Source organism: Polypterus senegalus, chromosome 10 (genome assembly GCF_016835505.1).
Source record: "Polypterus senegalus isolate Bchr_013 chromosome 10, ASM1683550v1, whole genome shotgun sequence".
Classification (NCBI taxonomy): domain Eukaryota; kingdom Metazoa; phylum Chordata; class Cladistia; order Polypteriformes; family Polypteridae; genus Polypterus; species Polypterus senegalus.
Genome location: NC_053163.1, coordinates 128,301,457 through 128,317,237, shown reverse-complemented (window position 1 = coordinate 128,317,237; position 15,781 = coordinate 128,301,457). Strand labels below are relative to the sequence as shown.

The 15,781-nt window shown below is 40.8% G+C and overlaps 1 protein-coding gene across 1 annotated transcript; it reads left to right on the top strand.

The window, feature by feature from the left end:
• The first annotated feature begins 788 nt into the window (after positions 1 to 788).
• Positions 789 to 12,984, top strand: LOC120538243 (lisH domain-containing protein C1711.05-like). Its single transcript, XM_039767695.1, has 3 exons — positions 789 to 1,000; positions 7,867 to 7,994; positions 11,724 to 12,984. The coding sequence occupies exons 1-3, from the start codon at positions 789 to 791 to the stop codon at positions 12,137 to 12,139; spliced, it is 756 nt and encodes a 251-aa protein (XP_039623629.1). The 3' UTR covers positions 12,140 to 12,984.
• The last annotated feature ends 2,797 nt before the right edge of the window (positions 12,985 to 15,781 follow it).

Below are 15,781 nucleotides of genomic sequence, written 5' to 3'. Positions count from 1 at the left end.
TTATTTACATGCAATGTTCCTTTTAATGGGTGAATATACAAACACCTAATAATAGTGTAAGAATATGATAAACATTTATGAAAGGGCACCAATCAGCTCATGAAGCTCATTTGGTTAGCTGTTAACTGACCTGACCCGATATCTCATTTGGATTTTTGAGTCTTTCTGGTTCCCTTGAACTGTACCCATACTTCGTTTTAAGTGTATTTATTTAATCTTCTTGAAGCTACGTTGATACTATAGCTTACTTATGAAATGGGGCTTCTGTACATTTTTAAGCCGATTGTGCACTCTATAAAGTAAGCAATCTTTCATTTTTTGCAACATAAATTAGCCTTTTGCTGGCAATTTGAACTGCCTCTGCACATTACTTGCTAGACACGCAAAGTGAGAAGTGGGACCCTGATCCCTGTTGTGATCCCTGTTGTGGGAAATTTCACTTTTTCAAAACCTTAAATATTAAAATGAAAACGTCTTGAGCATGGGAAAGGCGCTATAAAATAATAATAATAATAATAATAATAGTTAGAACTCAAATGATAGTTAATTAATAAATCTATTAACTGAAAACAGCAACATACTTGAAAACGTAATTCAGGAGACATGGTTTAAATACAATTTCCAGATCTATGCCAACGTGACATGCAGTTAACTCTTTCTGTTATTACATGTTACATTCGAATGCCTTACTTTAAATGTACTCATTAATTAAGTTTGCGGAAAATATGTCATCGGCGTTTATTCTATCAAGTGAAAACACCGTACAATTTTAAAAAAAAGTTATTAAAATGGAAGTGGAAAATCCTACGGCGCACATCCTGACTCTACAGGAACTGCGTGAACGTGAATGCTTGCTGCCGGGAGATGCCGGTTTATTAAAAGGAGGCTCTTATTTTATCGATCCAGTAGCTTTACTGAAGTGGGCGGAGCCATGCTCAGTTACTTATTGCAGTGAGTTGCGCACGCGATTATATTCCATCAACCCCCCGCAGTGCCGGAGGTAAGTAGGCTGATATTGTTTTGATCACTTTACCTTTTTTCCCGTGTCAACCATCCCTTCCATTGTGTACGCCGTTGTAATATTTTTACTTTAAATAATATGTACCGGCAAGCGCCACGCACTCTGGTAAGGATGGGGCGATGCTTGGTTAAGTCAAGAGCGCCACTTAGAGGATGTAATTATGCGGTGCTACGCGAGTCGGGCTGTTCCACGCATTCTCTGACGTCACTGTCTGCCCATCCGCGTCTTACTTTGCAGGTCGCCAGAATTACTGGGCGGCAGTGCCGGTCCTGATGGCTATAGTAAAATGCGTGAACTGCTCCATTGGGCAAAGTCCTGCGGTGCTTTAGATGTTATTTTAAGGGTAATACAAACTTTATTCTTAATATGCGCGAACATATATTACAAAACGAATCAAACTCTAAAAATGTTTGAAGTAATGGCTGCATCACTGGTATCGTCTTTCCCCTGGTTAGTGTAGTGAATGGCTGATGGTAAAAGTAGATGTTATCTTCGATGTTTAGATGAACAACTCCATGTCCCCAGTACACTTTGGGGGTACATCTAGGAGACTTTTTCGATTTTCTTTCATAGTTGACAGAAGCCTTGAGCCCATGTCGGCTCAATCTGGACAAGCAAGGTGTGGGTAATTCCCTGTCTAGCAGTTAGACAAGAAGCTCTTCGCGTGTATTAATTCCACACTTCCATCCCATAATTAGTAAATATACTTGCCAATTTCTGTTTCTCACCTCATGTACAGTGCATTCAGGTCTCTTCACTTTTCACATTTTGATATGTTGCAGCTTTATACTAAAATATTGTTTTTCATCAAGCACATCTTGATACCCCACAATGTCAAAGCAGAAAGGCTTTAAAAATAAAAAAAAAACCTTAAATATCACGTTGACTCATGTATTATATATATTTATTTGAAACATCTTTGGTGGCCATTACAATCTGGAGTCCTCTCAGTTATGATGAGATAAGCTTAGCACACCTATTTATGAATTTGTCTGCCATTCTTCTCTGCAGAATCTCTCGGGCTTGTTCAATATGGATGGGAGACTGTTCTCAGGTTTCTCCAGAAATGTCTGATTAGGCATTAGACCAGGCTGTGGCTGGGCCACTCAATGGCATTCACAGAGTTGTTCTTAAGCCTCTCCTGTGTTGTCATTGCTTTGTGCTTAAGCTCATTGTCCCGTTGGAAGGTCAACCTTGGGCTCAGTCTGAGGTCCAGAGAGCTCTGTGGAAGGTTTGTATTAAGGATATCTCTGTACTACTCAGCCCAGTCTAGTCACTCAGTTCCTGTTGCTGAAAACACCGCACCAGGTCATCAAAATGCATCACAGTTGGAATGGTATTGTGCAGATAATAAGTGCTGCCTTGTGTATTGTGCAGATAATGAGTGCTGCCTTGTTTCCTACTTAAATAATTGGTTTCATCAGACCAGAAAATCTTGTTTATGACATTTTGAGAGCCTGTTAGGTGCCGTTTTGCAAACTCTAAGCAGGCTTTCATGTGTTGTTTACTGAGGAGAGACTGTCTGACCACTGTGTCATAAAGCCCAAATTATTGGAGAGCTTTAGTGATTTTTGTCCTTCTGGAAGTTTCTCCTGTCTTCAGAAAGGTTATGTGGAGCTCATCCAGAGTAACCAACAGGTTTTTGGTCCCCTTTCATACCAAGGTCCTTCTCCCCTGATAGCTGAATTCGGCCAGGTGGCAACTGCAGGAAGAATGAGAATTGTTCCATCAGGGGTCTTCCATTTAAGAATTAATGGCTGCAACAGTGCTCTTGGAAACAGTCAGTACTGTACATTATTTTTTAGCCTTCCCCTGGTCCGTGCCTGAGCACAATCCTGCCTCTACGCTCTGCAGGCAATTCTTTCAACTTCATGGCATGATTTTCTTGCTCCAATGCACATTGCCAACTGTGGAACCTTCCATAAACAGGCATGTGCCTTTCCTAATCATGTCCAATCAATTAAATTGACCACAGCTGGATTTCAAACAAGGTGTTGAAACATCTCAGTGATGATCAATAGAATATTAATGCACCTAATCCAATTTCAATTGTCATAGCTAAGGGTCTGAATACTTGTGCCAATGTGATATTTAATTTTTTGATTTTTAATTCATTGTCAAAAATTTCTAAAAAATTCTAATACCCCATTTTCACTTTGCCATTTTGGGGTATTGAGTGTTGCTTGATGAGTTAAAATAAATAAACGTAAATGATATTAGCATAAAGCTGTAACATAAAATGTGAAAAAAGAAAAGTGTGCTGAATATGTTCTGAAGGCACTGTGTATGTAGTCATGTTTACTTAGATTTTCATCACACAAACGTCTGCATTTGTCTGTCTTTGAAAAGCTTAATGGCCAAACGTCTTATAAGGGAATGTCCTACTGTGATAAGATCCAGACCTTTAAAGACCTCTTGAGCGCAGCCGTCAGCACAGTGTGTCTGTCTGCGGAGAGAATGTCGAACTCATTGAGAGATTTATTTATCTTCATGGAAACGACATTCATGTCTCATGTGACTTTTCCTTTGAAGTCTGTAGACAGATTTGGAGAGCATGGGGAGTCATGAGGTCCCTGGAAAGGGGTGTGTGGTACTCTCAATATCTTTGCAAAAGGATGAAGGTCCAAGTCTTTAGGGTCCTAGTGTTTCCATTTTTGCTATATGGTTGAAAGACATAGATGCTGTCCAGTGACCTGAGATAAAGACTGGACTCCATCGGTGCTGTGCATCTTTGGAGAACCCTTTCATATTGCTGGTTTGACTTTGTGTCAAATGAGTGGTTGCTCAACTGAGTCCCAAATGAGGCACATTACCTGCATTGTGAGGGAGCATCAATTACAGCACTATGGCCATGTGGCGCAATTCCCTAAGGGTAATCTGGCTCACAGAATCCTCACTGCACCCACGTAACACCTTGCTGCAGTAGATAGATGGTCATTCCGGTGTGGGGGGGTCCTGGTGGTACTGTGGGGGACTGGACCGCTTATCTGCAAGGGGAATTTCCAGCTGAGATCCCGAGCTGTTTCGTCATGTGGTGGGTGCAGCAGTGCATGCTCCCCAACCTGAACCTGAACCTACTGTCATGGGCTAAGAAAACTGAAAAGAGCAGGGTGAATGAAGGCAGATATTAAATCCTTAAAGTTTTACCAATCATCAATAACTAAGGAACATGAAAATGTCAGGAAATGTTGCTTAGTGGCCAAGGAGCTGAACTTTCAGCAATAAATAACAACAACAACATGTATTTATATAGCACATTTTCATACAAATAATGTAGCTCAAAGTGCTTTACATGATGAAGAAAAGAGAAATAAAAGACAAGAATTAGAATAAGACAACACTAATTAACATAAAATAAGAGTAAGGTGTGATGGCCAGGGAGGACAGAAAAAACAAAAAAACTCCAGGTGGATGGAGAGAAAAAATAAAACCTGCAGGAGTTCCAGGCCACGAGACCACCCAGCCCCCTCTGGGCATTCTACCTAACATCAATGAAACAGTCCTCTTTGTATTTAGGGATCTCATGGAAGGACTTGATGATGGTGGTCATGTAGACTTCTAGCTTTTAATCCATCCAAAGCACATCACGGTGCTTTGATTAGGTGGTGATGACGCATATCGCCACCAGAGAAAACGGGAAAAGAAAATGAAGAGAGAGTAGGTGTCAGTACGGATTTTAGAGCCACCATTAATAGTTATTACGATGAATTGAATATACAGAGTATCAGGATTAAATGAAGGTGAAGTTATCAAAAAGCCATGTTAAAGTAATGTATTTGCGGCAATTTTTCTAAGTGCTCCACCGTATCAGCCTGGCGAATTCCTATTGGCAGGCTATTCCAGATTTTAGGTGCATAACAGCAGAAGGCCGCCTTCTTTAAAAAATATTAACAAAGCAAAGCAGCCCTGTATTCCAGTACTGCTCATCGGATCTTTATAATCTAATGTGTCCAGAAACTGTGAAGATCCAAAAGTCCCTGAGGTGTTAATGCTCTGAATACATGCAACTCCCTTCATAATTATGAATAATTTCAGCCTAGTCTGCTTGCTTAATAAGCTCATCCTGCCAGCTCATACCCTGCCATCATGACAGGTTCATCACCTCTTTGTCCAGTGTTGTTAGGTCTATTATGGAGTATTCGGCATGTTTTTCACATTTCGTACTGTTACTCCAGATGCATATTTAGTCCCTATGATCCTTATTATGCACTGGCCAGTTATGTAGTGTGATGAGGATTTCCAAGTCTTTATAATAACATACACTTTTACCCCTTTAAATATTTAATTGATTGCTATGTTTCATTGCAATGGATGCATTACATATCTATAAAGCATATAGTAAAACATTTTATTTAGATCAGATTCACCCACTCCATAAGATTTAATTACTGGCAACTTTCGACCCCTTTTGTGTGATTACGTTTTCTTCCCACAATTCCCTTCTTGTATTAAATTATGTTAGTATACATCCCAGCACATTGTGACCTTGAATAGGAAGAAACCATTCTGCAAAATGGATAGACAGATGGGTAGATTTTAATATTCTATGTTCCCCACTCCCTTGAACTAAATAAGTGGGTTACAAACCAGCAAAAAACCGTGACATTAAACTTTCTTCTTGCCAATATAATTTCTAGAAATTTATCAGAATTTGTTCTTTTTACTCTGGTATGGTTAGTCCCTAATTTAGTGTTATGTGTATGCTTGTTAGTGTGTTTTCTACCCAACACAATTTATAGCAAAATAAGATGAACCAAAATCAAAGAGGATACTGTGAACCCATCTGCGACACTCTAACTTGTAGTACAATGATAAGTCACACATGGATTACCCTTAAGTTAAATACAAGCCAGTGGATTCAGAAAGTATTCAGCCTTCTTCACTTCTTGCACACTTTCTATTGTAGATTTAATTTTAGATAGATTAACTTGCCATTTCTGTTGAAAAATCTACACTCAATAACCCATAATAACAAAGTGAATACATGTTTTTTTAGAAAAGTTTGCAGACTTATTCAAAACTAAAATGTCTTATTCACTTTAGCATTCAAACCTTTAGTTCAGTACTTTGGCAAAGCCTCTTTGGCATCAATTACAACTTCAAGTCATCTTGGATTGTCTCTAAAAGTTTTGCACACTTGGATTTGGACAGTTTACCCAACTCTTCCTGGCAGATCCTCTCAAGCTTCATTTAACTTCATGAGAACTGTCTCTCCTCAGATGTTCTGCAGGGTTTAAGTATGGACCTTGGCTGGGCCACCTTAAGACAGTCAAAGACTTGTCCCAAAGCCACTCTAACATTTTCTTGGCTGTTTTGTTTCGGGTCGTGGTCTGTTGAAAGGTGAACCATCGTCCCAGTCTGAGGTTTTGTGCACTCTGGAACAGGTCTTCTTCAAAGTCTTCTTTGTATCTGGCTTCATTTATCCTTCCTTCAATTCTGACCAGTCTCTGTCTGTCCATGCCACTAATGAAACATCCCCATATTATGATGCTGCCACAACCATGCTTTATGTAGGGATGGTGTTAGGCAGGTGATGAACTTGAAGTTCTTCCCAAAGAGTGCAATTTTTGTTCCATCAGACAAGTGAGTTTTTTTTCTCATGATCTGAGTCTTTAAATGCCATCTGGAAAATTCCATACAGGAGCTAGCCACTTTACCATAACTGCCTGACTGATGGAGTGCTGCTGAGAGAAGCTCATCCTTTCGAATGGTTCTCCCTTCTCACCAGGGGACCCCTGAAGTTCTTTTACAGTGACCATTAAGTTTTTGATGACCCTCTACTTCCCCAGCTACTCAGTTTGGCCCAATGGCCAACTGTATGAAGAGTACTGGTGGTTTCAGACCTCTTCCATTTCACAATTATTGAGGTCACTATGCTTCTGGGATCAGCCTAAGCTTTAGAAATGGTTTTATCCCCTTGCCTTGATCTATCCCTCACCACAATCTATTTGCAGTGGTCATACAGAGATTTCCTTGGAATTCATGGCTTGGTTTTTGTCTTGACATGCAGAGTGAATTAAAAGACCTTGTATACAAAGGTATATGCATTACTAAATGATGTCCAATCGATTCAGTTTGCCACAGGTGGACTCCAGTCAAGTTCTGGACTCATCTCAAGGAGAATTGAAGGAAACATGATACATCTGACCACAATTTGCAGTGCCATAACAAAGGGTCTGAATACTAAAGGAAATGAAAATTTTCAGGTTTTGATTTTTAATAAATTTGCTAACCTTTCTGAAAACATGTCTTCACTGAACGTTTTGTCCAGTTGTCGTGTAAAGATCTGTAGAAGTTAAGAGTGCTCCCCAAATGAAGACATTTACCAGCCTAGATGAAATCGCATGAGCAAGCAGGCACAGGACAAACAAATAAATCCTGAATGAAACTGTAATTTAATAGTGGTTGTATTCCGGAGGTGGTGTGAGAAGTGTAGGAATGAATTGACACAGATGACTGCAACCCCCTTAGCATCTTTTTGCCTCTATTTTAAAGAAAGCACCTAATTAGCTTTCTTCCCTGCAATCTCCGCACCACTCTGAAGCTGCCCAATGGTGTAGTACTGCCAAGGGCGCTGGGAGTAGTAAGCAATTTAAGTAGCACTTTTACAAAGTTGTATTCTGTTTTATTTTCAAATAAAGGAGAAAAAAACTAACAAAGTCTAAAATGTGCCCCAAGGTTGGCAACAAGGTTGTCTTCTCTGTCAACATTTCACTATCTTGTGCTTCACCCTACCCCATCTTATCGATTGTGACACATTCTTTTGGTTGCTCTCTTTAAATGTGTGCACAGAAGTCTCAAATTTGTGTTTTAAGTGTCCAGTTTTGAAATTTTGTTTCTCACAGGCTTCATGTCCAAATGAAAATGGAATCCTCGTCTCTTGAGCAACTTGTGGACAGTGTCAAGAGCGAGCTGTTGGCAGTGAAGACTGAAGGAGATTTTTTGCAACAAGTGTCAATGTCAGCTCTCCAAGGTGAGCAGTGGCATTAGCTCCAATAAATACATTTGTTCTTGTTTTCTAAATAGTAATTTATATTTCAGTATTTCATTTGCACGTGTATGTCAGAAATCCCCATTGTAGTGGTGGTGCTCAAATGTAATGAGTCCTCTGCATAGAAGTTTTTCTTTGTCATCAGGAATTTGATTTGTCTGTTATGCTCATGGACTTCTTCTTTGGTTCGACTGGCTAAATCAGTTGCTGTGCACAGTGTGAACGTGGGGTTAGGTTCTGGGGGTTTAGTGTAATGTTTTATAGATTTGTCATAAAATAATGCTGGCAATCTTGCCTTTCACCTATGACTCTATAAGGAGTCACTCAATATTAAGATCTCATATGTCTTCTTTGCCAAGTAACAATAGAGATGCAGCAAAATATTATGTCATTCTTCACAGCATCGGATTGCTCAGGTGCCATAAAGTCTCATCCAGTGCTTTCCCCACTCAGTTACATAAGATTTTTCAAAAGTGACACTCATAAAATCATAAAATCACATAGCATATGTCTGCTTGCAATCAGTTGTCAACACAAATCAATCATTAAATGTGAGATGGCACACTAACTCCAAAACCTGTGAATGTGCCTTAAACTGACGTCCATCCATTTTGTTTTCTTAATTGGTGCCACAGCAAACTTGCAAGGGGTTATGTTTTAATATCCCACTTGCGAATGCAGATTTGTGCACAGAGCCATTGAGATGATTCTGAAATGCTACTCCAGTGCTTCAAGTTTAAGTTTTTTGGTACCGTTAATCCAATCTTCCCATACAATTTCACATGTGCTTGCTGCAAAAATACTGTTAACATTTGCACTAGAATGAAGGGGTACAAAATTAACTAAAAAGTGTATGTCAATTAATAGCACAACTCAGATTTACAATTCCTTTTTTTTGTGATCAACTTTTTTTTAGCAAAAACAAATTGACAGGAATAAATGGACATAGCATACAAAGTAGATTTACAATTCTATGTTTCTTCCCACTCTACACTTTGGAATAAACACTCATAGAGGGAGTCATTGTCATAAATCTTGTTGTCTTTATTATTTTCCAAATTGAGCCTGTGGACCACCCCAGGCTGGCACCGCCAGCTGAACCTGACACAGACAAGCATGGGACACAAGTTTAAGGCACACACTGGTTTTTAATTTTTTTTTTACCTTGTGGGCAACGCCTTCCCTGTTCCCACAAGCTCAACACAGTCCAGCGCAAGCACAGCACCCAAACAGTTCTCTTCCTTCTCTTTATCTCCTTTCTAATCCACTCCTCAGGTCAAGATTTGTCACTCTGGCTCCCTGATTAGTGGCCGCTGCCTCCTTTTTATAAGGTACCCGGAAGTGCTCCAGGTGCTTGATGACTCATTTCCAGCAGCACTTCCGGGTTTGGCGGAAGAACCGCCCATAAGAGCTCTGCAGCTTCTGCTGCAGCACTCCCTGGTGGCGCCTGCAGATCCCAACAGAGCTGCACCAAACTCCAACTCCCATAAAGGCCTGCGGGAGTCTGAGGCACCGCAGCAACATAGGGGGCTTGCCATCTAGCATCCCAGGGGAGGTAACGCTCTGGCTATGCTTGCTGCCCAGGTCCTTCCACTGTGGAGGCATCCCGGCCGGGCAAGGTCCCCAACTGCACGCTACAGGGCCATAGCAGAACCAGACTTCTGGGTACTGAACACCACTGCTCATCCACTCAATCTGCTCCCCCTCTTCTTGAACACACCAAAAAATGGCTGACTACCCAGAAACATATATATGAATATTATACGGTGCAAACCTTCTGGATTCAGACATTGAATCTTAGAGTATCCCCTTTGCACCAAAGAAATGTGCTCATTTTTAATATTAATATCTCAGAATCAGAGCATTAATAATGCTGTTAATTTATACAAAACCAAATAAAAGTCTTGAAAAATTTTTGGAAGATTTTGGAAGCAGCTCTCAGCCTCACTCATCCAGATGCTTAATTCTACTCTTTTCTGCACTCGCATCAACTTTTCATTTAATTCATCTCTGATTTTTATTACTTAAAACAAAGTAATTAATGAATTACAATTGTCATTAATGAATTCTGATGTGAAGCTGCTGGCAAAGCTCTTTGCATGTTGACTATAGAAAGTGATTTCTAAACTGATTGATTCTGAAGTCCCCCTATCCAAGTGACAATGTTCACCACTTGTTGCACAACTGGCATGTTGCTCCTTCTCTTTCTCAGTGTGCACAGAAGACATTTGACAGGATTAATTGGTTATTTTGGGGGTAGATCCTGGGTAGAATGGGCTTTGGCCCAAACACACACATTTTGTGTTCCTCAAGGAGCCACAAAGGGCTGTCTTCTTTCCCCACTTCTATTTATTCTCTCATTAACACCTTTGGCATTAGCTGTCTGCAGCTTTCACAATGTTAATCCCATATTGATTACAGAAATACCTCAAAAAGCTCCCTGTATGTTGATGATGTTCTACTCTACCTTGGTAATGTCCTCAACTTCTTCAACATCTATGAAGCTCTATTTAGCTGTAAGATTAACTGCTCTAAATGTGTTCATTTCCTACTGAATAGTTCTTGTTATCTCTCTACATTTCCTTCATCCGTTCCTTAAATCGAGTTTTTCAGATGCCTGGATTTGGACATCTATGCTACAGTTCAGAAATTTGCAGCTACCAACTTTTGCCACATTTTGAGGGATGACTGAGACTCCCCAAATCCAATCCGGACTGGCAGTCATTAAAATTAAATCACTCCTTAGAACTAACTTTGTAAGCTCAATGTAGGCCTTCTGGCAATCTGTTCAGTCTTTGGTGTCCTCATTTATTTGGAATCACAAGAGACCATCTATCAAACACTCACTTTGACCCATGACAGGTTGGGTGGAGGAGCCATTCCTCCCAAATTTTGAGCTATACTACCTTGCCTTTACTTTGAAGTTGGGTCTCCCCTGCCCATCATCCTCTTTCCTGGTTTTCCATAGAAACACTTTATATTTTCCGTCATTGCGCAAGTTCATTTCTGATTTTATTTTTTCAAATAAATTAGTTACTTTATCCTATTGTTGGCCTTATCGTATCTTGCCTTATTAATAAGCAATAGAAATACCTGTAGTGTTACTTCTAGCCTCACAATCCATGAGATAGAAGATTCAACACCCTCGCATGTAAGTGGTGCAGGGAGTTCAACACAGCTGGAGCTGGAAACTTGCCTCTCTTTATCAACCATCAAAGTTTGATGGCTGTCACTTCAAATGCTCTCTCTCTCTTTGCTAGTTTTCATTTATCTGAAGACCCCGCTGCTTCCTGTGTACTTCAGCTAATAGTGCTACTCACAACTTAAGGTTCTTAATTTCTTCCTCTACACTTCAGAATAAATAGTCAAAGAGTGTGATATTGTCAGGAAGTGTCTGTTATTTTCCAAATGGAGCCAAAATTGAATTGCCCTCTTGGTTGTAGCTGAGTACAGCAGTCTTGGCCTGTTCCGAGTTAAGATGAGCCACTGAGCAAATTTCTTGCCAGGGACAAAATGATAACGATGAGTGGTCAATACATCTTCTTTAAATGCTTTGCTGGTTATACATGTCGTCTTTTTTATTTTCAAGAGTACTCTTAATTTTATCTCATATGTTTAACACTTTTTCATAGCGCTAAAAATTAAAATTGCAAGAATATGTGAGAGAATGGGTGTGTTTTCATTTTTTCCAAACCTGTGTCCTATTTTCAGGTAATAAAAAACTGCAGAGGAAGAGGCGATATGAAGAAGAGGATTCAGTGGAAGAGAAAGCAATGGTACATGTGGATTCACTGATAGATCTGGATGGCTCCAAAGTGAACTCGGACTCGGATAACTCGGAGTCTGACTCTGATCTGAATAGGCCAGAGACTGACTCGGACTCTTGCAGTTCAAAGGCTGACTCTGAATCTGAGCAGCCAGAAAGTGACTCCGAATCAGATAGGACAGAGACCCTCTCTGACTCAGATGGGTCTGAGACCCTCTCTGAATCGGATGTTACAGATACCATCTCAGAGTTGGACACATCCGAAAATGTCCCCCCATTGGCCATGTTAGTGAATGTCACAGGGTCAGATGGGTCAGAGACGGCCACATATTCAGACAGCTCAGACAGCGATTCAGATTAGGCCAGATCTGAATAGGTGTGAGCTGACTGTGCTTTAGGTTGCTGTGTATTTAAACTGACAAAGCTTTTTTTATAATAGGAAGGAGACATAGTCAAGTGGTAAATTGAATTAAAAGAACACCTTGCTTTTTTGAGAGGTCCTGAACAAGCAAACTGTCATTCCCAGCTACACTCTTAAAAAACAAAGGTTCTAAACCTTTGCACACCCCAGTAAATGCCATTGTGGAGCCATTATTTTTAAGAATGTAGTTTTAAAAACAAGTACAAAAATTGCAGTGCAAAATCCAGTTTTTAGAACTGCTCTGTCCATACCAGTCCCATTACTCGATGTGTAGTGGAAAAAAGGACAGCTTTACTCTGACACCAGAGCATCTGTGAGTTTCTTCTATGTTATATAACATGTTTGCAAAAACTGCATCACAATAACGAGGTTTACTTGGTATTTTTAAACGCTTAAGTCCGTCACTGTATTTGGAGGTGTATGCAGTTTTGTTTCAATTTTGTGTTTATGCAACAAGTTACAATTCAGGAGAAGATAGACTACCAGAAACATAAATATGATATGTGGATCATCATTCTAAGCCAAAAGCAATTATTAAACAAATCTCTCTTGCTGCCGATCTAAGATGTTCTTTGTTTAAAAAGTTCTTGTTTGAATAATAGTTAATCATATGTAATAAGAGTCCTCCATGGTCGTACTTGATGTGAGTGGTCCATGAGGAATGCCTGAATTTTAAAGGCACATGATAATCAAAAGTTCATAGCTGGTTTACCATTTGCAGCAGACTAAACACTTATCTTATCTCAGTGTAATTTATGGTTGAACACTTTTGGATTTTTACTATATTTCTGGTAGTGATAAAATTGTAACGATATCTCTTCTAGTTTTACTGCCTGTACATTAGGTAAATTTTAATTTATTACAATAAAAATAAAAATTTATTGAATCATTTTCTTATGTGAGTATTTTTTTATTACAGCTTCTGATTATTAAGACATTTTTTTACAATTGTGTGATTACAAATTCAAACATTGTACCACAAAGCCACCTAACAACTTGTCTTTGGTGGGTATTTAGTTCATATGATGATGTTGATGTTGCTGTTGCTGTCATCAATCCAATGGATTTTGATTGGGCAAAGCTTACAATTACATCACATTAGTTCAGACATATAACATTAACACAACAGCAGTTGTCAATCCCCATTTAAAACAAACAAGTATTGACATTTTGTTAGGTCAAGATGTTAAGCTCAACTGAATGTTTAATGAATGAATAAATAAAATTAAATAATTAAATAAAGAAGAATCAAAGTTCTGTTACAGAAAGGAGGATTTGTGTGAAATGCAGCTAAATTAAGCTGGGATTCATGGAATTATGTGTAGAATTCTAAATGAAACCTGCTTAACTTTTGTAAGTAAGCTGTAAGGAATGAGCCTGCCAAATTTCAGCCTTCTACCTACACAGGAAGTTGGAGAATTAGTGATGTTGGAAAGTTCAATATGGCAGCCGACCTTGGTATCATACCACCGAAATAAGTACGTACATCGGTTTCGGTTAGCGCAGGGAAGCCGTCTACCAAATTTCGTGAAGATGGGGCCATAAATAAGAAAGTTTAACATGGCGGACGTTGTCGACCGTTATGATCGTTACGTGTAGAATTTCGAAATGAAACCTGCTTAACTTTTGTAAGTAAGCTGTAATGAATGAGCCTGCCAAATTTCAGCCTTCTACCTACACGGGAAGTTAGAGAATTAGTGATGAGTGAGTCAGTCAGTGAGTCAGTGAGGGCTTTGCCTTTTATTAGTATAGATAGCAAAATACCTGCGCTTTGCAGCGGAGAAGTAGTGTGTTAAAGAAGTAATGAAAAAGAAAAGGAAACATTTTGAAAATAACGTAACATGATTGTCAATGTAATTGTTTTGTCACTGTTATGAGTGTTGCTGTCATATATATATATATATATATATATATATATATATATACACACACACACACACATATATACATACATATGTACATATATACATATACACATACATATATATATATATACACACACACACACACATCCACATATATACAGTATACACTAGCAAAATACCCGCGCTTCACAGCGGAGAAGTAGTGTGTTAAAGAAGTTATGAAAAAGAAAAGGAAACATTTTAAAAATAACACAACATGATTGTCAATGTAATTGTTTTGTCACTTTTATGAGTGTTGCTGTCATATATATATTGTCAGGGATGCCAGGGGCCATGACCCGGCCGGGACGACGGGAAGGACCGGATGTGGGTCTGCACCCACCCTGGATCATGTGGGGGTTGCCTTCCGGGTTGCTTAGGGCATGGAAGCCCTACCCTGTAGGGGCCCGTGGTCACCGCCAGAAGGCGCCCCAATGTCTTGAGGACCTGTTACCCCAGCACTTCCGCCACACCAGGAAGTGCTGGGGAAAATTAGGGCGGCGCCGGAGCGCTGCCGGGAGGACAGCCGGCACTTCCGCCACGCTGGGGCGTGGCTAGAAGAGGAATGCCGGGAACACCTGGGGCTCATCTGGGGACTGTATAAAAGGGGCCGTCTCCCTTCATTCGAGGCTGGAGTCGGGAGGTGGAAGGACGAAGCACAGAGGAGCTGTGGAGGCGGCCCGAAGACAAGGCATTGTGAGGCCAGGACTGTGTTTGGGGTGTTTGTGCACGTGACTGGGGTCTAAGTGACCTTTGAACTGGGGGTCTTTGTGACCAGTATTGTAAATATAGTGTAAATAAACGTGTGGTGGTGTTTTAACAACATGTCCACCTGTCTGTGTCCGGGCCGGGTTCACAATATATATATATATATATATATATATATATATATACACACACCGCGAGGGGGCGTCCGTCCTGGTTATGTTGGGGGCCTCGGGTACAGGGCTTGGAAGCCCAGCCCTGTAGGGAACCGTGGCCACAGCCAGGCGGCACCCCGATGCCGGAATATCCCGTGTGGTCCCCGGCAGTGGCAGGAGCCCGGCCGGGACGCCCAGGAGGACCAGAGGAGGGCTTGTGCCTCCTCCAGACCGTGAGGGGGCGTCCATCCTGGTTATGTTGGGGGCCACGGGTAGGGGGCTTGGAAGCCCAACCCTGTAGGGGCCGTAGCCACCACCAGGCGGCGCCCAGGTGCCTGAGGAACCCTGGAGCCCAGCACTTCCGTCACACCAGGAAGTGCTGGGGGGGAGACTTTACGTGACGTCCGGAGAGCTGCCGGGAGGACAGCCGGCAATTCCGCCACGCTGGGGCGTGGCCAAGGAAGGAATGGCGGGAACACCTGGTGCTCATCCGGGAGTACTATATAAGGGGCCGCCTCCCTTCAGTCAGGGTGGAAGTTGGGTGGAAGAGGACGGAGCTAGCGGAAGGACTGGAGGCGGCCAGGAGAAAGGCAAAGGAACTGTGTGGCCTGGACTTGGGGGAATCGGTGCTGGAGGCACTGGGGTTTTGTGAGAGCACGAAAGACTTTGTATATAGTGTAAATAAACATGTGTTGGGTGAAATATGCTGTCCGTCTGTCTGTGCCCGGGCCGGCTTTCACAACATATACACATCTACATATATATACATATGTATATACACATATCAATATATATACACATACATACATACACATATA